At 32.4% G+C, this 24,203-nt stretch overlaps 4 protein-coding genes across 13 annotated transcripts; all 4 read right to left on the reverse strand.

Annotated features, from left to right (window-relative positions):
* Positions 1-940, reverse strand: LOC123226818. Its single transcript, XM_044651333.1, has 3 exons — positions 818-940; positions 432-614; positions 1-153 (listed from the first exon to the last, which is right to left on the reverse strand). The coding sequence occupies exons 1-3, from the start codon at positions 938-940 to the stop codon at positions 1-3; spliced, it is 459 nt and encodes a 152-aa protein (XP_044507268.1).
* A 2,573-nt stretch (positions 941-3,513) lies between these two features.
* On the reverse strand, positions 3,514-8,015 carry LOC123226672 (ankyrin repeat-containing protein NPR4-like). 2 transcript variants are annotated; one of them, XM_044651195.1, is made up of 8 exons: positions 7,445-8,015; positions 7,340-7,370; positions 6,894-7,222; positions 6,774-6,804; positions 6,178-6,699; positions 5,894-6,052; positions 5,184-5,614; positions 3,514-4,317 (listed from the first exon to the last, which is right to left on the reverse strand). In XM_044651195.1, exons 1-8 carry the CDS (start codon positions 7,781-7,783, stop codon positions 3,703-3,705), a joined length of 2,457 nt encoding a protein of 818 aa, XP_044507130.1. In that variant the 5' UTR covers positions 7,784-8,015; the 3' UTR covers positions 3,514-3,702. The 2 variants fall into 2 exon arrangements, with proteins under 2 accessions (XP_044507130.1, XP_044507132.1); XM_044651197.1 differs by lacking the exon at positions 7,340-7,370 and having other exon boundaries at positions 7,445-7,586.
* Positions 8,016-10,840: 2,825 nt separating this feature from the next.
* LOC123227172 (GTP-binding protein ERG-like) lies at positions 10,841-16,286 on the reverse strand. Of its 2 annotated transcripts, none has more exons than XM_044651860.1 (8): positions 15,629-16,286; positions 14,349-14,438; positions 13,864-14,009; positions 13,532-13,690; positions 13,360-13,426; positions 12,823-12,930; positions 12,291-12,430; positions 10,841-11,328 (listed from the first exon to the last, which is right to left on the reverse strand). In XM_044651860.1, the coding sequence occupies exons 1-8, from the start codon at positions 16,079-16,081 to the stop codon at positions 11,244-11,246; spliced, it is 1,248 nt and encodes a 415-aa protein (XP_044507795.1). In that variant the 5' UTR covers positions 16,082-16,286; the 3' UTR covers positions 10,841-11,243. The 2 variants fall into 2 exon arrangements, 1 of the variants encoding a protein (XP_044507795.1); XR_006504452.1 differs by having other exon boundaries at positions 12,291-12,446.
* Positions 16,287-17,721: 1,435 nt separating this feature from the next.
* On the reverse strand, positions 17,722-22,586 carry LOC123228093 (protein SUPPRESSOR OF FRI 4-like). 8 transcript variants are annotated; one of them, XM_044653309.1, is made up of 8 exons: positions 22,193-22,584; positions 21,306-21,406; positions 20,284-20,407; positions 19,386-19,795; positions 19,008-19,162; positions 18,855-18,908; positions 18,242-18,279; positions 17,722-18,137 (listed from the first exon to the last, which is right to left on the reverse strand). In XM_044653309.1, the coding sequence occupies exons 1-7, from the start codon at positions 22,384-22,386 to the stop codon at positions 18,277-18,279; spliced, it is 1,041 nt and encodes a 346-aa protein (XP_044509244.1). In that variant the 5' UTR covers positions 22,387-22,584; the 3' UTR covers positions 17,722-18,137; positions 18,242-18,276. The 8 variants fall into 8 exon arrangements, 4 of the variants coding, with proteins under 4 accessions (XP_044509244.1, XP_044509243.1, XP_044509241.1 ...); XR_006504602.1 differs by having other exon boundaries at positions 18,550-18,908; positions 22,193-22,586; XM_044653308.1 differs by having other exon boundaries at positions 17,722-18,279.
* Between the last annotated feature and the right edge of the window lie 1,617 nt (positions 22,587-24,203).

Genomic DNA, 24,203 nt, shown 5'->3' on the forward strand with positions numbered 1-24,203 from the left:
CTAGTAGAGGACACTGATTCTTCGCTTGCTGAGAAACGTTGGAGCTAATACGGAAATGAGCACGTCAAGTAATCTGGCACATTGCGAATATGCAAACAATGAGAGAGCCAGTAAAGCTGAAGCAAAAACCAAAGCAATTTCCAGTATGTCTTTCTGTCACAGTACACCAGATCAGCACAGGCACAAAACGCTACTATCAACGATCCAAAAGAAAGCAACAACATGGAAAGACGCCAGATTAACATATTGGGCAGGACGTGAAGAAAATCTTGTTCGCCATTACGTGCAGTGAAAAAGGACAGGAACATTATGATGACAGAAATCGATGAGAACAAAGATAATGCATTTGAAATGCAAAAGATCTTGAAGGTTGTCTGTCCTTAGAGTTTTGGGTGGCCATTGTCAGCGTAATCTCCAGGGATAGTGATTACTGCTGCAAATGCAATTGTAGCAAAAAAGGCTGCTGCTACCGAACCTGATGTTGTTGCATCTTTCATCCATTTCTTACCTTCTTTAACGAGTTCCTTATGTTCCTCGGTGGATACAATTGCTGGAGTTTGGCCTTTAGGATTGGTTTTCCCGTTGTAGTCAGGCGGTACAATGTTCTCCACTTCCTTAAAAAATCCAAAACTTCATAAATATAACGACAGTTTCATACATAAGCCAAGAGAAATGAATACAATACCAAAATTTGTCCTTATTATATATGTTTATAACAACAAAAATACAGTTAATCAATGTCATCACACACATACATGAATTAGTAACGTTGCTGTGCAATGTACCCATGGAAAGTATATATTAAAAGAAGTCTTACCTTAAACCATTTTAACTCGGATTGCACCTGCAGAGCTGCACTAGAAAGAGCATTAAGTTTATTTCTGGGTGCCAATTTTCCAGCTAAGTGCAGGATGTTGTTCTTCACAACATCTTGGGACATTAATAGCAAATGTTTGCTATCACTTATTTGATATATGAGTTGCAACACCTTACCTTGACGGTTCATGATTGCCAAATGGAATATATTATGCACTAGATTGCATCAGGATATGATTGGTAGATTTATTTTATATAAACTTAATAAAATAAATTAATCATAATTCCACAAGATCTACACACAGGTCAAAAAATACTGAATTAAAATTTAAGATTATAGGAATGTTTGGATCCCCATGCAATATGAATCCATAAAGCTGTCAAGATTACCTCTCAATGTGACTTGGTTTTCTACTTTATAAACCTTCCTGAATAACAACTTTTATTAGGTTAAGTTATACTGCAAGTATTCTACATCAGGTTTTGGAGTAGGGACTAAGCCAATTTACAATAGATTAATTGATCTCCCATCAAGGTTCAATAAACCTTGAGACTCAAACTTATGTTGTCTACCCAAATCATAATCTTTAAGTATATTTGATTTATTTTTATCGATCACTTAAACTCATCTGTAAACTGACATTGAATTATTCAATTACTTTGTTTTATTAAATCAAAATCATAATTATTATTTGCCCACGTTAAGAAATTTTTAACATTCTCCTACTTGGGTAACATCAATTCTTTTTATTTTTATTTTATTTTAAGAAAAAGAAAAAGAAAATAATTTTCACCTTTGGGTAATCAACATTCTAGCTTTAAATGGCCATTATTTTAGCAAACAAAATAGTTCAAAGATAAATTACATTTTAATAAATAATTCAATTAATATGATCATCAATAAAGAACCAAAATATTACTTATGTTCTTTATCAGCATAAGATCATCTTTGTTCACAATTACTAATAATCAAATTAATAAAGATCAAATCTAAGAGTATAGCAGAAATATCACCCAACAAAATGATCACAAATATGTATTATGTTTTTATCAATCCTCTTTATGATTTCTCTTTAATCTTTATGTTTCAAAAGAATTAAGAGAAATCTTTTTGCTTTTAATGATGTTTGTATGTTTTAACCTTATTTAATACTCATGAAACATACACATACAATTGTTATACTTAAGAGAAACTTTATCTTAAGATAAATATTATACCTTAACCATATATATGAGCGTACATCCATAGACAAATAAATATGTCAATATGCTTATAATAAAAAATATATATAACAACAAATAACAATACAAATCTCTCACTAACCTTAAATTTCAACACTATGATAATTTTATTATCATTACATGTGCCCTTGTTCATTGTAATATTGGGATTACAAATATTTCTAAAATGGTTGTTTAATGTGTACATAAGATACTCACAATCAGTCTTCTGATTTTTTCAACAGAGTTATACCATTCTAAAGACATATTATTCATACAATCATATAATTAATTGATATATGAATTAAATAATAATAAATCATTTATTGATAATTAATATAAAATCACAATTACAAGTGTTAAGTTCGATTAGCTCTAGAGCACTTACTCTAACAAGTGGTTTCTTATGTTAAAAAGTAACGTGCAACTATAGTAGACCAACAAAAGAATTTATTACTCTTCAGTACGAGAGTAAATATTTCAATGTGTCATTTGGTTATAGAAACATATTAAAATCCATTGTCATAGTAAAAATGGGTTGGTATCCAATCCAATGTTAATGCGATCGTTGTTTAACTAACCAAACATTTATATCAAAAGTAACTTGAGATAGATACTATTTTTATATCTTAATCTTGATAAAATATTAATTGATAAAATTATTCGATTACATGATAATCGTATCATTAAAAGGTTAATATAATTTTTTCATTAATTCTTTATCGGTTAAATAATTATAATGTCTTACAAGAGGATGCTAACGGGTTCATAAACAAATGGTTGATTAATTGTGGATAAATCATTAATTTTATGACATGGAAAATGACTCAATGTAAGATTAGTCAGCATTTATATGGCAGTGATAATGCTTGCTTTTTGGAATTATGTTGCGATATGGCATACAAGTAGACAGAGGAAAGTTGTGTTAGGTGGAAGTTTGGCAAGGGTCGGTGTGCTTTGATGCATTAGATTACGTGTTAATGGTAATGCTTAAAGCAGTGAGTAGTGATTTAGCTAAAAAGATAGATAAGTTATTGCCATTAAAATATATTTAAAAAAATGTAATGAAGCTGTACATAAGCTTTGCAGCAAGATTTTCAGTCCAAATCTACTAGCAGTTTCTACCCAGTTTTCCTTATCTTTGCATCAAAATTACATTGCTAAAAATTTCTCAAACATCAACAGTAACAACACTGTGAAAGACACAACATGTATGTAGAAACGCACATAGAAATATATATGAGAAAAGCTTCATAAAGTTTGACATAAAATGAATAAAACTATATGAACAAATAAATTATACAAATTTATAATACAAATTGACATAATAATTTGTGATTTTGTGATATGATTATTTATTTTTTTTCTCATTTTAAAATCATAAAATCAAATGTAACCACCTTATTTTGTATAGATAAATTTATACAATTTGTTTGTATATGTAATATTACTCGATATGAAATTAATCAAACAGTATGCAATTTATCTCCTAATTTTCATATCACAACTTGAAAAAGATTACACTAAGAAGTACAACAATATCAAAATGATCAGCATTAAAAACTAGAAAAAGTTTTTTCCTCTCTTATAAGAATTTATTGTCTAGCCACTTTACAAGAGAGTTATTTCATTTTTTTTTTTTTTCTTTCTGACTTACCTCATTATCTAATAGAGGATACCGGTCCTTCGCTTTTTGAAAAACACCGGAGCAAATATGGAAATGAACAGGTCTAATATTTTGGGATATTGCGTACGTACCAACAATGAGAGAGGCAGTAAAGCCGATGCAAACACTAAAGCAGTTACCTCGTATGTCTTTCTCTCATAGTACACCAGATAAGCACAGGCGCAAAATGCTGTTATCAACGACATCAGAGAGAGCAACAGCATATAAAGACACCACATTAACCTATTGGGCAGGACGTAAAGAAAATCTTGTTCACGATAGCGTGCAGTGAAAAAGGACAAGAACAATATGATGACGGAAATTGATGAGGACAAAGATAATGCATTTGAAATAACGAAGATCTTGAAGGCTTTCTGTCCATATAGTTTTGGGCGGCCATTTTCAGCGTAATCACCAGGGATTGTGATTACTGCTGCAAATACTATTGTAGCAATGAATGCTGCTGCTACTGAACATGAAGTTGCTGCATCTTTCATCCATTTCTCACCTTCTTGAACTAGTTCCTTATGTTCCTCAGTGAATACTGTTGCTGGAGTTTGTCCTTTAGAATTTGTTTCCTCTTGGTAGTCGGGCGGCAAATTGTTCTCCACTTCCTAAAAAAATTCCAAAATTTCATTAATATAATGAAACAATAATATGCATAAGCCAAGAGAAATGAATTCAATACCAAAATTTATTGTTATCATATATGTTTTAGTTGGCCCATTAAAAGTAATTAATCTACAAGTGCACCCACAATCTTGGATAATCGTAAGTGTCAGTATTTATACTAGGGTTTAGGGTTTCCCCCTCCAACACCACTACCGACAAATAGGGATGACAATGGGGAGAGGTAGAGATAAATACCCTATTTCATGTCCCCATCATTATAGAAAATATCAATTCTCACCCCCGTTATAAGAATGAAAATGATTCTTCATCCCCTTCTTATAGGAAAAAATTTTGTTTTCATCCTCCCCCTATCCTAGTACTTGCGAAGAAAAATCTTATTTTCATACCCTTTAAACACAATATAAAAATATTAAATAACAAAATTAATTAAAATTAAAACTAACCCATTATTTCAATTGTCATAAATAACATATGTTGATCATCTTACTATATATAACAAAAACATAAATAATCTAAAACTATTAAGATATGTTAATATTTTAAATAAAAATATTAATATAAAGAGACGAAGGCAAGGGCAAGAAGGGGCGAAGACACATGTATTCTTATTCCCGATTATCGAGATAAATATCCTTGTCCTCTTTTCCATTTTTATCAGACAATTTTCTCTCCATTAGGGTCGAAAAGGGGTTCCTGGGTCGAAAAGGGTTAGGAACCCTAATTGCTAACCAAAATTGTTATCTCTACCCACGGATAACAGTTTATCAATGTCATCAAACACATGCATGAATTAGTAAGGTTGTTGTGCAAAGTACCCAAGGAAATTTTATACTAAAAAAGGCCTTACCTTAAACCATTTTATCTCGCGTTGCATCTGTAGAGCAGCACTAGAAATAGTATTAAGTTTAAATCTAGGTGCCAATTTTCCAGCTAAGTGCAGGATGTTGTTCTTTTCAACATCATGGGACATCAATAACCAATTTTTGCGACCACTCATTTGAAATATGAGTTCGAATACCTTTTCTTGACGGTTAATGATTGCCAAATGGACTATATTATGATTCTTTCTATTTGTAAACCAGATTGCATCAGGATATAACTTTATAATCTCTTCCACGACTTGGTAAATCCCCAATTCTGCTGCTCTAAGAAGAGGAAGTTTCAATAAGAAGGGAGCACGGTCTAAATCCTTTGTAATTTCCTTGCACAAGTGCTTCACAAGTTCAAGAGCTTTGTCAGGCATCAAATTCTCTTCTCTTTCCTTCGCACCAATCGGAACTGCAAATTGAGTATGCAGACTCAACAATGACAACTATACAATTGAGTAAAATACTGTAAATAAGAAGAAAACATCTTATTAAAGTCTCACGATATATATATATATATATATATATATATATATATATATATGAATTTATCCAAAAGTGTACATATAATGAGACTTTACCTTCATAAAGGACAACTTTATGGAATAGGACTCGAAACTATAAAGTTTAATACTAAAGTACAAATGTTTACCTGACATCATGTTATCAATATAAAGAAATATATACTCACCCTTAGAAGGGACGAGGAATTTCCAGAACTGTAGCTTTCTTGTTTCTCCACATGAAAATGCGGATGCCTTTTTGGTTATTTCACTCAAAAGAGACTCACCACCATAAAACGTTGTTGTAGCTAAAGCTGGACGTTTTTTAACCAAGTATAAAGCCAAGTCTGAGACATAATGATGTACATGAATTCAGGATCATTAATCTCAATTTGAAGAAAGTACTGAAAATATGTATCAATAAAGTGAAATGAAACTTTCAAGCTAATGGCAAAAGAAAGACATAACTCACCATAAAATCCAGAACTTATAAGCATTTTAACAAAAAGAACATCAGATGTACGGTGAAAACTTGGTGCAGAAGCATAATCCAAATAATTGTTGCTGATACCCAATAAAAATTGGATCATCTTCTTTTGGCCATGTAGAGTGGCCTCAATCAAAGGTATCCTTCTGGAATCATTTGAAATATAAAGTAGACATTTATCTACATCTCTCCCCGATCTCATGGCGTTTTCATCTTTATTATGTATCATGGTGGCTGCTGGGACGTTTCCAACAATTGCAGCAATGGAAAGAACAGTGTTGCCCTCTTTATTTTTCAGTGACACTTGATCCATTGACATCTTGTTCAAAAGGTACTCAACGATATGATTGGCCTGCCCTGTCCCAACAGCAACATGAAGAGCTGTGTCCAAGTTTACCGTGATCCTCGCTTCTAACGCATTCTTATCATCTTCACAAACTTCTCCTACAGATTTCAGATCACCTTTGAGTATAGCTTTATATAGTGGCAGGTAGTTCTTGTGATCCTCTGCAATAAAAAGAATTAGAAAAATATTCATACTTTTTTTGGGTTGGTTGGAATATTAACATTCTACTACTTACCTGGCCCTCTCCCTTCTGCTATGTTGGTGGTCTGCAATGAAGAAAATGCTATAATAAGCTTGTGAAGAAGAGGCAATCAGCTGTAAGGAAGAAGCGACATTGTGGTTTGGCAGGGCGTACCTGTGGATTAACGCTTTGGAACTCTTTTTTCAATTCGGACCATGCTTCCTGTGCCGTCTGAGCTAGGGAAATTTTGGTGAAAATGTTATCATCCACGGCTTGTTGAAGGATGAAAAGTGCTGTTTTATCCTTCTGCCTACTTTCTTTCAACTGCTTTTGTTGTTGCTTAGACTGAGATACAGTGTAGGTAGGGTCGTAAATTCCATCATTAACAATGTCCCATAACTCTTGGGACAAAAAATATGTCTTCATCTTAATGCTCCAAATATCATAATTTTCCCCTTCAAAGATGGGGATTGGAACAGGGATAGCAAGTGGACTGGAGATTCCTGCGGCCATGATGAGAGTCTCAAGGTTCTGATTTAACCTGTTTTCTATGCATTTATGTATTGATAAAAATTCATCCTTTTTTTGGGTTGGTTGGATTTTGATATTCTACTACTTACCAGGCCCTCTCCCTTCTGCTAAGTTGGTAATCTGAATTGAAGAAAGGTTTATAATAAGCTTGTGAAGAAGAGGCAATTAGCTGTAACAAAGAAGAGACATTGTACCTGTGGATTAATGCTTTGAAACTCTTCTTTCAGAGCGCACCATGCTTTGTTTGCCGTCTGAGCTAGGGAAATTTTGGCGAAAATGTCATCATCCACGGCTTGTTGAAGGATGAAAAGCGCTGCTTTATCCTTCTGCTTACTTTCTTTCAACTGCTCCTGCTGTTGCTCAGACTGAGATACAGTGTCGCCTGGCTCGTAGAATCCATCATCAACAATTTCCCATAAATCTTGGGATAAAAGATATGTCTTCACCTTAATGCTCCATATATGGTAATTTTCCCCGTTAAGGATGGGGATTGGGACAGAGATAGCAAGTGGATTGGAGTTTTCTTTGGCCATGATGAGAGACTCCAGGTTCAGTTTGAAGCTGTTTCCTGTGTATAACTCATTGACTGCTGCAATGCTTCGTCTTCAACCCTTCCTGCCTCTTTCTAATAATGCAAAAAAGTCTTCTCAACAGCCAGTATCGTTGCTGTCTTCTCCTCCTTGCGTGCCTTCTCCTTATTTTGGACAGAGCCTTGTTCGAGGACTTATGGCATTGGGAAAGTATGCACCATCAGATACAGCTGTTTCACACCTTGTGCAGTAGAAACTAAAGCCTTTTCACTTTTAAAAAAATAAATAAATAAAGCTTTTTCTGGGCCAAGCAGTGGTTTTTAGTACCATCACTTTCTGCTTTTTGGGCCGTGTCTTTTGTCTATATAACAATGATATATTTTTATTTTTAAATATTTAATTAGATATTTAAATAATATATTATTATTTAATTAAATATTATTTATTTATTATTTAATTATATATTAATATATTATTTATTATTTAATTAAATATTTAAAATTAGATATACATAATTTTAAGAGATTTATGTGATAATTAAATATTTAATTACATGTTGCATCTTATTGATCTTATCCACTTCAAGTACATGACTCTCGCCGCCATTTGAGATGAATAGGGGATTTTGGAAAAATGCAGACTTTATTCGATTTTGGCTGAAGATTCTCAGTAAGATTATTTATCTTAAGTCACAGTGCAATAATATTCCTAAAAGCCATTAAGTCTTCTCTCCCCCTTAGGGCCTCTTTGCCATAGCCTATAAAAAGGTTCAAAATTAGAGGTTTTAAAAAACAATGGATTTGAAGTGGATTCGGACACAAGTTTTGGATATTCTCATCAAGATCATTTACCTTTATCTTTACTCGTGAGAGGAATATGAAAAATGTCCTAAATACCATCAAACGTTCCCCCAATTTTGAGTCCACTTGTTTTATATTGATTATATATACCATATCATACTATTCATCATTATATCATATCAATTTTTGATATATTTTAATGATATATATTATTTTTATTTGTATCATATTATTATATTATATGATATCTATTTATATCATAAAATATTAACAAGTATACCCACTTCTATTTTAGTCTTTCAATATAAATTTGAATAATCGAATTCATTCCAATGGACATCTTAATATGACATTTTGAAGATTTTTATAATATGATAAACATGATTAATAACAAGGGTAGTATATTTAAATTATCATCAATGAAAACTTCTAATTAATGAACATATATTATATACAAATTATATGTGGAAATAAAATGAGAATGATAAAATGACTAGTAACAGTGCATGTCAAAAATATGTTCATAATATATAGGCCAAATCTTTGTAGCATTACTCAAAATTCTTCTTCCAGCATTACTCTGCCAAGTTACTTTATATGGCACAGATCACATTGTTAGCAAATAAATATTACCCTCAAATTATGAAAATTGATCCTAATTATGAACATTTATGTGAAAGTAAGGGTGAATTTAAATCAAACCAAGTTAAAATAAGGATTGATTTAAGTTTAATTCGAATTTAAAAAGTTCAACTTTAGTTGGCGATACATTGTTAGATAAGTTATTAAAGAGAAATAATAAGAGTCGTTAAAGATAAGAAACTGAATCACTAAAGATGATATACCGGTATTGTCAATAAGAAGTCATTGGAGTGATGTAAATTCATTGAAGAAAATGAATATATTAACAACTTTCCGACAACTCAATCTATTTAAACTAACTCAACTCAAATTCAAATTAGAACTATCTTAACTCAAGTTTAAGCTTGTCTGAACCAAACATTAAACCAAGTCTAAGCTTGCTCGAATCTACCCCTATGTGAAACCCAAATACAAATTGTATTGACTTAATTGACCAGTTTTAATAACAATAATATTTCATACATTAAAAGAGCATTTGGTTCAAATAATATTTTATTACCATAAAAAAAAATTATATAGAAAATTATTAGGTATAAATTATTAATATATTTAATAAATATAAATAATTATTATATTTAGTTAGATGTAATAAAAAACACTACTAAGATATTTAATTATTATGTTTAGTTAGATGTAATAAAATAAATATTAAAATATTATTTTATTTAAATATTTCATATATTATTGGGTATAATTATTTAAATATATTCTTCATATTAATTGTTATATTAAAAATTTAATAAGAGTATAATTGTAGTAGAACCAAAATTATTTTGATAATTTTTTAATATCTAAAATGAAAATAGTAATTATATAACTATTGATAATATAAAATTACAAGAAACTTTTATTTCCTAACAAATCAAACAAGATAATGTCAGTTATAAAAAATAGATTTCTACTGTATACTTGGTTTAAGTAATATTTTATTATCAAAAATAAAATATTACTACGAAAATAAATTATTTATAAGATTACTACAGATAAATTATTACCATGTTTGGGGAAATTAACAAATATAAATAATTGTTGTGTTCAATTAAAAGTGACTAAAAAATACAAAAATATTATTTTACTAAAACGTTCTTAAATACAATTATTTAAGATATTTTTTTATATTACTTTGATATATTAATTAAAAATATATATTTTTGTATTATATTAACTATCACATCATTTAGATAATAAAATATTATCAAAATATTTTATTATCTTATAAAACAAATAAAATAATATTAATAATAAAAAATAAATCACTGTGATAATCTTTTTACCTTCCAACCGAATGTTCTTCTACAGTAATACTGCATTCCTGTGAACCAAACATCCCCTATGAAGTACAAAGAGAGGTATATATACAAACATTAGAAAAGTCAATCACTTGATACATCAATATTTGTACAGGTAATTATGCTCATTGATAATGCATTTACTTTTTCTAATAATCCTAATCTTTTTTTTAATAAATCTACCAGATTTATAATATTTTCTGCCAATCGTGGACACATTTACAAGTGGATTATGGAGCAAGAGAGGAAGAAAGAATCTGGGTAATTTCTTACTCTTTTTCGCACACTTAGTACAGGCACCGGAAGAAAGGAGGCGTACAGTAGAGAGCTCTAAACCTCAAAAAATTATTTTAGTAACAAATTAATACAATTTTTCTTATGAATAAGACCATCCAATACAATGGAACAAGAATACAAATGATGTAAATATCATAGTGGATACAGATTAAGAAAAAGGCAAGGAATCCATCTTAACAAAATTTCGCACAATTAAACATTATCCAGAATGAGACGACAGGGATTTTCACTGAAGACATGGAGCTTTTCAATGATTTATTACCCCGATAATCATTGCCGCCAAAGCCTCCTATTCTAGATGCTTTGTTCATAAGGGGATGAAATGAAAAGATTACAGGTAAGGTATACCTGATGGGGCTCTGCATATATACACATCCAGATAGTACAGGTGGAGATAGAGCATCTCTTGATGGCTGATTATATTTGTCAAGCATGTCATTTTAGTTTAACTCGGAGGATGAGATGTACTTGTCTCTTGAAGATGGACCGTAGCTCTTCGTTAGCTTCAATGCCAATTCTCCTGCATTAAGAAAAAGAGAATGTCAAAATAGCAAGGGAACTTGAGAGAGGAAACTATCGTTCGAATATCGCCTTAAACATATATAAGTGAAAAATGCACTGGCAGTTATGAAATAGAGATTGGGCAGTTATGAAACATGTATGGACAATTATGAAATCGGATTGAAGGGTTATGAAACATGTATGAACAGTTATGAAACAAGCAAACATAGACAATAGATTCAGGAAGGAGAGAGGAGTGAAGAAATTGGGTTTTGTTTGGAACTGTTCTTGCTTTTCAAAAGCTAGACAATTAGGAAGAGTTCCAGCCTCTCGAATACCAAGAAGTGGAGAGCATCGACATCTCGAATAATCGTAATTATCCATTTGATTATATATAAAATAAAATAAAGGGTCGCTTCATCTTGGGAATTGTTCTACATTACCACCTGAAAATCAATTCTGTATGTGTGTGCTGGCAGTGTGAGTTGATTGGGGTGAATCGAGGAGTTTCCTAACAATATCAAACCACAAAATGAAAACATGGCCATTTAGATTCTAGACATTTACAGCTTAAGATAGGAACAACCATGGCCTGATTCTAATCATGTAGAAATATCTCATAAAAGAAGCTAGCAATTTTGTTAGTTTCAATAATGTTCGGATTAAGTTCATTTGAATAATAGTTGATAAAATGAGGACTTATGAAGGATCTATTCAAATGAACTTAATCCGAACATTATAGGAACAACCATGGCCTAATTCTAATCATGTAGAAATATCTCATAAAAGAAGCTAGCAATTTTGTTAGTTTCAATAATGTTCGGATTAAGTTCATTTGAATAATAGTTGATAAAATGAGGACTTATGAAGGATCTATCATTCCAATGTCAATCAGAATATTCACATTATGAGAAACTGGTACACTGTTACCGGAAATCAGAATAGTAATAATCAAAATGAAATTGAGAATGAGCAAATTACCCTATTTTAGAGCCATTCTTTCCAACAAGAATCTTTCGTTGGCTTAGCTTGTTGGTAATGAAGTGTTGTTCAATCCGAAGAGAACCATCGCGCAAGTCCTTCCAATCTATCAACCGATGTTCAATACCATAGGGGATTTCCTGAAATCATACAAACCTACAATTTAGTGGCTTGAGAAACACACCCTAGCAGATAAGGGTTCACCGGATTCGAGCCGGCTTGGCTCGAATCCACAGCTCAACTCGTTCGAACCAATCTTCAGCTGGATCTTCAGCTCAACCCATTGATCCATCTGTTGACATGATTTATCCAGCCAGCAACATTGTTCCTCCTGCCGACAATCCCTCTATGACACTATGCACCAGCTTGAACAAGCTCAAACTGAGCATTGTAGATTCGATCTGAGCTCGAGCCAGCCTTAGGCTCAGATCAAATCCACCACCTCCAGTAGTGCTGCGCATCTCCTTCAGAAGGAGTACTTTGTTGGGGAATTCACAATCATAAAAAAAAAAATTCAGAGAATATGCTATACCTGATGTACATGGTCTAATAACCTTTCCCGTACAACTTCCAATGAAATGTTCTTCATGACTTCTTCACTCATAGTTAGTGGATCTTCAGACCAAGGTCTTTGAACTGCCTAAGCAAAAAAACGAAAAAAAAAAAGGCCATTCAAGAACCAGAGCCAGGAGCATTATTTCAAACAAAATGGTTAAACTTCAATTACCATCAGACAATTAACGTCATCTATCAATTTAAAAATAAAAATAAAAATGGCATCATTAAGTTAGTTTAGGTTTGCCAAAACCCACATCATACTTTATATAAAAGTGAGAAAGAATAAATCTTTAAAAATTCAAATTATTAAAACATTCATTTTCTTGTAGGAACATTTCTCATAAAAAAAAACAATCTTTTTAGAGAGAAATTTCTCATAGCATAAACACTTAAGATAGAGAAGGTGACTGCAAAATCCAAAATATTACATTGCGACATTAGAGAAATCGTCAACACACATAACACATGCACACATGTATCATAAATGTGGAATAACAAATAATGGACATGCCTGATCAATCAAATATTGGGAAAGATCTTTTACTCCAGCACCCTTCAATCCAGAGGTCATGAAAATCCTGGATCATAAATGATACAAATAAGTGACTAGGAAAAATCTAATTTATCCTTGCTCAACATTTTAAAACAGGAACAGAACCATTTATCTCCAACAGAAAGCCTACCTTTCATACCCAGGAAGATCTTTAAATTGCTCAGCAACTTTTAGTAGGTCTTTTTTCTTAGCAACTAAATCAACCTTATTCATGCATAAAATCCGCTTCTGATTTGGATGAGCTTCAGCACCCATACGGTCAATTAATCTGACAACCCTTGAATCAGGCCTATATGGATGAAAATAAAAGTGCTCAAGTGATCAATGATCAAAGTGAGAGAAAACACATACAATATACCAAACAATTAAAGGAAAACAATATTACTCAAGCCAGAGAGTAAGGAATAAGAAAAATTACAAGGAAACTTAAGTCTATCAAACTAAACATAAAGGATCACTCACTTGGTGAGATGTCTATGTACATCAAAAACAACCATGAGCACCTCAAATAAATTAACTGAGCTCCAAGCACTTTCTATGCGAACCTTCATATCTTTGTAAGGAAGCCCACTTTTCTTTAACATAAGTCCCGGGGTATCAAAAAAGCACTGTAGCACATGCATGTAATTAATAAATTATCTTCCCAGAAAGCAGATAGAAAAATTATGAGCAAATGTAATTTCATCACATATTATCTCATTTTGAACCATGGAAATGGCACAGAGAAACCGAATATTAGAATGTTCTGATTTAAGTTTGTATGCTTTTAAGATGGAGAAAGTAAAAAGATTGAGTAGTTTTCTTTTATCAAATTAATAGAGATCACTACAACCAATGCAATAGAAGCTCTGTATCTCCTCCCATTGACTGTTCCAATAAAAAGTAGACAAGCTACACAACTCAAATAAAAGGTAAGCCAAATAAATTATTATAACAAACTAACTTACAATTTGGGCATTTCCCTTCATCATTACTCCAAGCACTTCATGAGTGGTTGTATTTGTCTTCCTTGAAACAGCAGCAACCTTTGTCCCCACCTATAACAAAAACAATCAACACAAAGTATATCATCACATTGTCATCGAATGAATATGTTGATTATTAAAAGAACTCCACTGAAACTCTAAAATTACTAATTCTGATCATCTACAGAAAACATGTATGTTCAAGCACACTGGAGCTTATGTACTGGAGACCAAAATTTCCAATCAAACAGATTTCCATACATCTTACTTGAACTATAACACAAACTTTTAAGTTCCCAAAAACTATGGCGATCACTTCGACCATGGGGTTCCTACTACCAGGTCAGTGGGTGGGAGCCCGCTCCCCAATGAGAGGATGGAGGTGTAGGAGGCAATGCCACCAAGCCCATAAATGGTGAACCTTCCACCATTCCTTGCTCATTTAGTGGTTAGGGTGTAACCTAGTAAACACTAATTAATGGTTTGGGCTTATCCCAACCGTTTAAGGATTTCCTTAAAGAATAAAAATCCTAGTAGAGTTTGCTTTAGTAACACGAATCCTAATGGGTTTGGTTTAAGAATGACAATCCTAGTATATAAAAACATTATTCTCTTGTATGAATGTAGTAGCATACATAACAATTCTTTAGTAAATACATTCATTATAACAAAAGAGGTGGGAAAATATTGAAACAGCATTGGCTCTGCTAGAGGTAACATGATTTTGGGTGAACCTGGATAAATTGAGCGTGTTCTTTCTCTTTACTGTGAGGTTACATTTTCTAATTGTCTTACAAAAACCAATCATCCAAATACTAGAACCAAAAAAAAAATTCCACAAGCCCTCTTCAGCAAATGGAAAAATTCAGAAAACCACTAATCCAGAACAGCAAACACACAAATAAGAAAATACACAATGTAACTAGAAAGTGCAGACATTCCAGAATTGAACAACATAGTACATATCAACATATGACATTGCTAAAAATATATCCTGATCATAAAAAGGTTCGAGTAAAAACTCTTAAAAGCGCCAACTCCAAAATCAAATCAAAACATGTTTATTCGAGCACAAAGAGGGAGCATCTCTACTCAAGTTCAATACTCCCATGTAACTTCATACTTGGTACTCAAACTACAAGCACTTAAGAACTCCTTATAACCAGTGCCTCACCAAATAAAAAAATAAAAATAAAAAACAAACCCACTAATAAAAAAATAACAAGACTTCAAAACAACCAACCAAAAAGAACAACACAAACCATGAAATTAGCAAGAGCAGATTTTCCAGCGTTAGGAGCACCAATAATCCCAACAGTAAGCGACATCTGATCCTCCTCTTTAACCTCTTCATCTTCCTCCTCTTTCTCCAAAGCAGCCTCAAGTAGAGCCCTGGCAAGAGCTCTATTCTTCCGCTCATCTTCATCTTCCTGAAAAATTCTAACTTTCGCTCTTTGGCTATCTTTCCCAAACACTACCTTATCAGCTCTCACCCTGAACTTTTCATCCCAGGTGGGTTCTTTCTTCTCGGAGTCGTGGGTTTCACCAAGGCTCGGTATTGAATAATGGGAACTGTCAAAAACTGAATCACTTTCGGTTTCATTGAGCGTTTGCTGAGGCTGGGCGGTGTAGAGGCGGTGGAGAAAGATAGAACATTGTCGCTGGCGTTTTGTTGTGAAGGTTGAAAGTGTTCTCAAAGCTCTGAAAGCTTTCATTTGAAAGGGGTTTTAGCTTGTTGTATGAGTTGAATTAGCATGAAGATGAATGTGGATTGAGTGAGGGAAGGAGGGTTTTGGGGTAACAAATTGCAAAACAGAGTAAAATTAGGCTGGGGTTTTAGGGGTTTTAAGGGCTTGCTTGGTTTTAGCTTAAATTACATGTATCTAAAATTAGTTTTTGGACATAGTCACAAAAGATCCTCCAAAACTTTTTCGGCAAACATGGAATACAGTCATTTATTTTAAGTAAATTTATGTTTATTATAATAATATTATTTTTAACATATTTTTTCTTTAATTGTGTTTTTTTATATAGTCGATAACGGTACACTCTAATTGTATATTATTATATTGAATACAAAATAGTTTGATAACTTATATCATAATAAATCGAATTTTTTGTTAAAAACTTATTATGAAAACTATCATCATTAAAAGTTTAAAACTTTGAATATTGATTTTTGAAAGAGATTTAATTTTGTTTATTTTTTGAGTTTCTGATTACATTTGTTTTGTATAGACAATAAATATTTATTGTATTAGTTAGAGTAAAACAAATTCTTATGTCAGATCGGAATAAAAAGCAAAAACATGATTTCATGAAAACCGAGTGCTAGTGCGAATACAAGTACTAGTATAAATATGAATGCAAAGTGTGAGTGTATGCATGCATGCATGAAGAAATGTGTGCATTTCTTTCGCTCTATATAAAAATATTTTATACAAAAACATGCAAGAATACATGTGAAAGAAATGCATGCATTCTCAATAGACAACACATGAAGTAAGACGACAGACAAAGGTAGACGACAAACGAAACCCAACTTTAACCATAGTTCCTCAAAGACAATGACGACGTTTGGAAGGAAAGGGAGAAAGAGTGTTGTTCCTCATCCCAACTCGATTTCGTTGTTATTCCTCGACAATAGACAAAATAAACAATGTCTAGAGGGAGAGGGAGAGAGAGAGAGAGAGATGGTGATGTTGAGGGAGAAGCTCATCATAAAAATCAAATAAAAAATCAAACCCTAAAAAAAATTAATCACTTTTTAAATATTAAATAAAAAGAAATTATTAAAATTTTAAATTACGATAAAGAAATATGATAAATTTTTAATTTTTTAAATATTTTTAACTAAATAACAATTTTACCTTTAATTTTAACAATAAATTTTAATAAATGAATAAATTTTTAAATTCTTAAAAATTAAGAGATAAGAATTTACCCTTCCATCAAATCCTGGGTGAAAATAAGTCTTTTGAAGTTATGGTACAATATGTGGGGTTCATAAATTATTTATACAAAAAAATAAATTGTATCAAATGTTAGAAGATCATCTTGCATCCGGGAAATCTTGATATCACCTAATAATAGGGGAATGCGCAATTCTACTGAATCATAATTTCATTTTATTATACATTAAATTAATGTTTTATTTAATCTATAAATTTTTTTATAATTACTGAAATTCAAAACCGTCTGATAAAGAATGCATATCATTAAATTATAATTCAAATATTGCCCGAACTGACCCTTTAATCATTCAAGTTCGATCCAAACATGAAAACACTGCATCAAACAATGTATATATAACATAATTTTTTTCTTCAACTAAGAAAATAAAAATGATAAAGTATTTTAAAGAATAAGATTAACAAATTAATACGATCCAACTGGTTTGCGAATTAAGATGAATCCAAAGGGAAATAAATCGGAAAATAAAAAATAGAATTCTTGTGAATTCAAAGAAATGGCTCTTTCTACCTAACTTTTTTGCAACAATAAAAATTTATGTTAAAAAAAAAAAATACAACACATATCTAAATTAAATTCTGCGCCTTTGTAAAACCCCAAAAAGAATAAATGAGGACACTAAAATCTACCAATGCTCCTCTTCATTGTTGCAGTTTTATATCGACTCACGGGAAGCTATTCATCCACGAATCTGAGCGGGGTTTTGCAGCCTCATGTCCGCTTGCTCTAAAATGCCATTCTGCCAGCAAGCCTGCTTTCCGATATCCTTCTGTCTATTGCAGCGTCAATTGAGCTCATCTGAAACACAAGCACACTTTAGATGATCAGAGAGGATCCATGGCTGAAATTGCTCGGAATGACCAGATATCTTAAAACTTGGTCCTATGCAAGAGATACCATACTCTGCGAAGGAAGCTGACCTGGGCCAAGTCTGAATTCACTGTTCGATCATAAAATTAAATTGTAACGATCTACAAATGGAATTTTCTGTGGGGTATGATCTTGTTCGACCCAAACCCCCCACGCTTTTAAGAATCAAGCATAGGGAGAATGAATTAAAACAAAATTGATCCAAATAAGAGTGCAAAAGCACATATGCTGTTTGTTCTTATTGAATACAGTGTTAAATTGAAGAATCCTGAATTCAGTTTCAGAAATCTTGTCAAAATTATAACCACTAAGTACCAGCAAAAATAATGCAAATACCTACTTGAATCATTTGTCGCCCACAACAGTTGGAGGTATTGCGTGCAAACTGGAGCATGGCAGTTTAAAATAACCAACATGCCCATTATACAATAGTTGGATCAAAACATAATTGACTAAAAGTTCATATTTCTTCACAAAATTGTGTTTATTTTTGAAAGGAAGAATCTGGAAAAACTGGAAATCATATAGGAAATACCTCTATAAATAGGTAACAATGCGTAATCTGAAAGCACGAAACATAAAGCCTATCCATATGGTTAGATGTACAAACCAATTCCATAGATTAAAGAGGTAGTTATCACTTACCTGGCTAGTTTCATCATGCACCTGATACTTTGCTAAGGACATTCTTCTCTCCTCCTGTATACATCATTACATTTCAAATTATAACCAGGATTAACAAGTCTGCAATAACATAGAAACAACCATTCCAAATTCTGCATCTTTAGAACAACTAACCATGGACATTGCTTCATCATCCCAAACTAGATAGACCTCATTAACAGCCGGTTGAGTAGCAGGAGCTTTATTTGCTATTATGGGTGGTGGTCCAATTGAAGGACCACCAGTGTTGGGACCAGAGGCATAAGAATGTGAATTGGCTAATGCCCCACCTGCAAAGATGGCATAAAATGTAAAATAATCAGATAGAATCAACCAATTACAATAGATTGGGATGGAAGTCGTATATTTTCGAAATAGCACTGCAATTCCAAGCATATGAAAAATTGAAGAAGTTGGTTTCAGAATGCATTTGATAACAAGAATCCTAAATTTACACAACACAACAGTACCATTATGTACACTCAAAACACTAATTAATGTACAGACAATTACCCTGCATGCTTGGGACATGGTAGCTGCTGGTCATAGTTGAGTTGGCACCCGAATGTGCATCAATTGAACCCTTAATTTCTGCTGAAGAGTTAACTGGAATAGTAGTAGATGGAATTGGAGTAGAAAATGGTGAACCATGAGTAGGTGCACTGTTATTAACAACAGGGAACAAGGGTTGAGATACAGCAACAGGTGGTGTGGATGAGGGCATTCCAGGAGGAATTACTTGTGATGGTTGAACTGTAGCTGTACTTGATGATAGAGGAGGCCTAACATTTTGCACGGGAAATAAAGGCTGTTGGACATAACCTCCAGAAGCAGGAGGAATTGAAACTGCTGGATGCTGTGGATACCAAGGCTGTGGGCGATGAGGCACCGGCCAACCACCAGGAGGCATTGGCACTGCAGAACTGTAGATGTAACCCAACAAGCAAGAAAAAGAGCACAATCATTATCTCTGTAGCACACATAATGAACAAACACATTATTGCTTTTCCTAAGAGCTCTAACATCGAATAAGGAAATATAGTTCCTACGTTTGCAGAGCATTAGTAAGAGCTGAGTTAAACTTAGTTGAATTAAAAACGTTCAAACCAAATCTGACTAAATTCTTCCAGTTAATACCTCACTCTTCCCAAAAAAAAAGGGTTAAGTATTCATCTCCTTCACACAAACATCCACACCCACTCCCCGGATTATAGCCTGGGGGGTACAAACTGTAACCTTCACACACAAATGAGACACATGCACCAATCCTAATTCTAGGGAAAAAATATATCATTTGCAGAACACTTAACAGCATTTGAGACATCTGTCATCAGCTTTTATCACCACCTGCTGTCTGTGGTAAGCAAGAATATAGGAAAGGAAAAATGCATATACATTAAATAGTACGTACATTGGCCGAATCGCCCCTAACGTTGATTGAGGAGGATAACTGACACCCATTTGTCCAGGCACAACTCCAACCAGTTGAGTGTAAGGAGTATCCACCTTAGGTACTTTGGATGGAGTCTCTTCTTCTGCATGAATATCAATATTTGTTAGACAGAGAAGCTTCTTTAACAAATAACTTTCACATGCAGCATCTCCACACTTTAGCAACACTCTAAAATGATACTCAAAACATCAGAGCTGGTATTTCTCAATCAATTTTTATTATAAAATAGAATTAAACTCAATATATATTATATTTTGCAAGGAAACAGGAGAAAAATAACATATATTTAAAGTAGATATATAAAATAAGGCAAATACTCCTAATAATAGCTTGCTTAGTTTGTAGTCTCAAAGAAGTTTTAACATAAAGGGGATACAGGAAAAATATACATAGATTTTACGAAAATTAACTAATAATTTTTTTTTAGAAAAAGAAAAGGTCTTGAGAGCATGTGTATGTTTGATATAAAGGGAAAGAAACAAAGTCAAAAGCATTTAAATTCGCTTGAGTCCCAAGAAAGACCAAGCACCATTGAGGATCACCAGGTAAAACAATTGATGAGAACTTTTTACTTCTAGATAACTTCTAAACTGCAACAAGATCAAAAGAATACCTAGCACACTCAATTATGTCATCTTTAGGGAAAGATGCTACACCCATTAGGTATTGAAGAGTTTCTATAAGTAGAATTATCTTCTCTTTAAACATAATCTCTAGAAAACCTTTGATGTCATAGGGATTTACATTGTCCTTTCTTATGAGACTTAGAGAACTCTCAGAGATCAAAACAAAGACATAAAAAATGGCAAGAATCATTTGTAAATTGGTCATGTTCATAACTCCTAGAATAATAGAACTTCTCAGAGGGAAAGAAAGAAATATAAATATTTTTTCAAACAAATCAAATTACAATGACACAAAAATACACAATGGCTATGCAGAAATTCTTTATTAACTAACACATTTACAAAGCTCTTCACCTTCTTCCCCATAGTGAGCAGCTAAGATGTCAGGTGGAATTCCTTGCATTCCATATATTTCAATATCGGTCGACTCTCTTCCAGGTTTTGCATTGGGAACTCTGTTACAGTAATTAACATTTCCAAGGGAATCATTAGAATTCAAACATCTTAGATACAACCACATAAAATCTAAAAGGACAAACGGAACAACTGATAGCATTTCAGGGACCAACCAGACAAGTTTCAAGTTCACATTTTTTTCCCCCCCTCTCATCAGCAACAAAAATAAACAAGAGAACATCAACCCCAGCAAACCTTAATATAATAAAAATTAATGCAAACGTTTCATTCAATACATGTAGACCTCAATCATGCAGTTCACTGTATCACTAATTTCCTTCCCAAGAATTTTATGAAACATAAAAGTTTCTGACAATTTTAAAGGCCATCTGTAACCACATTCCTAATGCCAATAGAACTTTTAACGAATTTGAAATCAGTGAAGTTAAGTTTGCTCAAACTTCAGCAAGCCAAGCAATTCCCCACAAATATTCCCGAAGATTTCTGACAATAACTAGCCCAGTTAAGCCATTCCCATTAATTTTACAAAACTTCATATTAAATAACAAGAAAACATAAACAAAAGACAGAGACATACAAACAAATTTAATTTTTTTTACGAGGCTTTCACAACTTATGAAAACGGTGAAGTCGATTTCACCAGTATTTCCATCAAGCCAATCAATCACCCACAAATTTCACAAAAATTACATCATAATCTTAAATAATTTACACATATAACAACCACATGACAAACTTTTACCCATGCTTCTATCAGAACCAAAACCGAGAGCTAGAGACGAATGAAATTAAGCTAAAAGAGACAAAATTGAAAGAGAGATTACTTGGTGACGGACTCTTTGTGGACCTGGAGGACGTGAATGGCCATTCCACCGGCGGTGGAGAGCTTCTTGTGGCAGACGTGGCACTTGAAGTGCTTAGCCTTCTGATGCTGAACAAGAATCTTCTCGTCGTCGAATTCTCTGTCGCAGTAATAGCACCAAACCTTCGATGATACTCTCTTCTTCTTCTTCCCCATTATTATTTTTATTTTGCCGAAAAATCGAATCGAATTGGAGCGATTTCGGAATTTAGGGTTTTTTTCCAGCTCGGAGTCGTACTGAGTTCCCTGGAGCTTCTTGTGATTGTTAACGGCGGAGGAAAAGGTAATAGGAGTTGTTGTCACGTGCGTCTCACGTGTACAGCTGCCACGACAGAAAGCTATTATTCCGGATTTGGTTACTTTTCCTTTTAAGGTTGGGAATGAACATTTCGTCCCTTTGGTGTTTAAATCAAATTGGATTCAAATAAGGACCAGTTAATCCAATTAGCTTGCCATTGGGTTTAGCATATTCAAATTGTCTCGAAAGAAAAGAATAGTAAAAAAATAAAATTGTAAAAAAAATAAAAATCATTAAAAAAAATTTATCATAAAAAAATAATTAAAAAATAGAAAAAAATGGCCAATGAAATAAGCTTTAATGTGACGAGATTGTTGAAACCAAACTAAACATCGGTATAAAATCGCACAATTTAGATCAATCACCCCATCCAACTTGATGCTTGCCACATATGATAATAAGTGGGTCTCACATATGATATTTTGATACCTAATGTTTTGATGAAGAGGTGTACCTTTAGTTTTTTAACAGTTCTACAAAGACAGCAAGTTAACATTATATATATAAAGGCCAAAGGACCACCCAAAGTATGCCTTTTTGCAAATTCCCCCTCGGTTAACTTTGAAAATCCTATTTACCTACCCATAGACTGTTAAAATTAACTGAATCTATTAGTTATATCATTTCTCCCCTCAAACCTTAAAAATTACTAATTTTTCCTAACTCAAGTTTTCAAAAACTGTATTTTTCCCTTAGGGTTTTCAAACTTTTAGACCTAATTTTTTCAACAACGACCGATGATCTCCAAGCACCTACTTTTTCTCTCTGACAACCCCTCCTTTTAACCGCACATCTTCTGACGCCATGTGACATTGTCCTCAACGAAGATAACGCATCTTCGTTGAGATGAAGACGATGTCTTCATCAATGACGAAAACTCTTTGTTTCAACAAAGACGCATCATCTTATTGACGATGATGCCGAGGATAGGGAGACGTCGCATGGTTAGAAAGAGGAGACATGAGGAGGAAGAGACGTTACCTGGAGATAGTTAGTTGTTTCTAAAAAATTCAATCCGAAAGTTTGGAAACCCTAGAGAGAAAAATATTGTTTTTCAAAATTTTGGTTGGGAAAAATTGTTAGTTTTTAAGGTTTAGAGAGAAAAATAAAATCAAATTTAAGTTCATTTTTAATATTATAAATAAAATTATGATTTTGTCTTTAAAACCGTTTTTTTAATAGTCTATAGGTGGATAAAGACAAATTTTTATCTTTTAAATTTAAAAAAAATTAATTTTTTACTCATATATTATTTAGCTAGAAGATTTTTTATTGTGCCCACAAAAGTTTATTAAATAATTTTTATACCTTTAATATATATTAATTTCAATTAAAATAAATAAATTACTAATATAATTATAGGTATCAATGATATATAATTGAATGTTTGGGGTAAATTATTATTTTTTAAAATTTTATGAGTGATAATAAAATTTTTAGACTTTTTTAGAAATTCTAAAAAGTTAAGGGTGTTTTTGAAAAAATTTAAATTTAAAAAATTCTTCAATAATTTAAAAAATTATAATTATACCTCTAAAAAAAATTAATAAATTATATGAAAACTATTAGAACTATAAATATATATATTTTTAATATATGAATCGAATATGATAATTTTTAAAATAAGATGAAGGAAATGTCCATATATCTCCAAGTAGCTTTTTAAAACTAAATA

The sequence above is a fragment of the Mangifera indica genome, chromosome 10 (genome assembly GCF_011075055.1).
Source record: "Mangifera indica cultivar Alphonso chromosome 10, CATAS_Mindica_2.1, whole genome shotgun sequence".
NCBI classification, from domain to species: Eukaryota; Viridiplantae; Streptophyta; class Magnoliopsida; order Sapindales; family Anacardiaceae; genus Mangifera; species Mangifera indica.

Bases quoted from the DNA above. Each gene is read 5' to 3' on its own strand.
- LOC123226818 (XM_044651333.1), bottom strand. From the start codon at position 940: ATGTCCCAAGATGTTGTGAAGAACAACATCCTGCACTTAGCTGGAAAA. The intron at 615-817 runs GTAAGACTTCTT...GGATTTTTTAAG, and splicing joins CCGAGTTAAAATGGTTTAAG to GAAGTGGAGAACATTGTACC. The intron at 154-431 runs GTAATCACTATC...GTACTGTGACAG, and splicing joins CTACAATTGCATTTGCAGCA to AAAGACATACTGGAAATTGC.
- LOC123228093 (XM_044653305.1), bottom strand. From the start codon at position 22,386: ATGGGGAAGAAGAAGAAGAGAGTATCATCGAAGGTTTGGTGCTATTAC. The intron at 21,407-22,192 runs GTAATCTCTCTT...TTACTGTAACAG, and splicing joins CACAAAGAGTCCGTCACCAA to AGTTCCCAATGCAAAACCTG. The intron at 20,408-21,305 runs GTGAAGAGCTTT...ATATTCATGCAG, and splicing joins TGCTCACTATGGGGAAGAAG to AAGAAGAGACTCCATCCAAA.
- LOC123227172 (XM_044651860.1), bottom strand. From the start codon at position 16,081: ATGAAAGCTTTCAGAGCTTTGAGAACACTTTCAACCTTCACAACAAAA. The intron at 14,439-15,628 runs GTTTGTGTTGTT...TTTTTGTTATAG, and splicing joins CTGCTCTTGCTAATTTCATG to GTGGGGACAAAGGTTGCTGC. The intron at 13,427-13,531 runs GTAGGCTTTCTG...TTTATGATCCAG, and splicing joins GATCTTCCTGGGTATGAAAG to GATTTTCATGACCTCTGGAT.
- LOC123226672 (XM_044651195.1), bottom strand. From the start codon at position 7,783: ATGGCCAAAGAAAACTCCAATCCACTTGCTATCTCTGTCCCAATCCCC. The intron at 7,223-7,339 runs GTAAGTAGTAGA...TCATGGCCGCAG, and splicing joins AGCAGAAGGGAGAGGGCCTG to GAATCTCCAGTCCACTTGCT. The intron at 6,805-6,893 runs GTACGCCCTGCC...TCTTCATTGCAG, and splicing joins TCCAAAGCGTTAATCCACAG to ACCACCAACATAGCAGAAGG.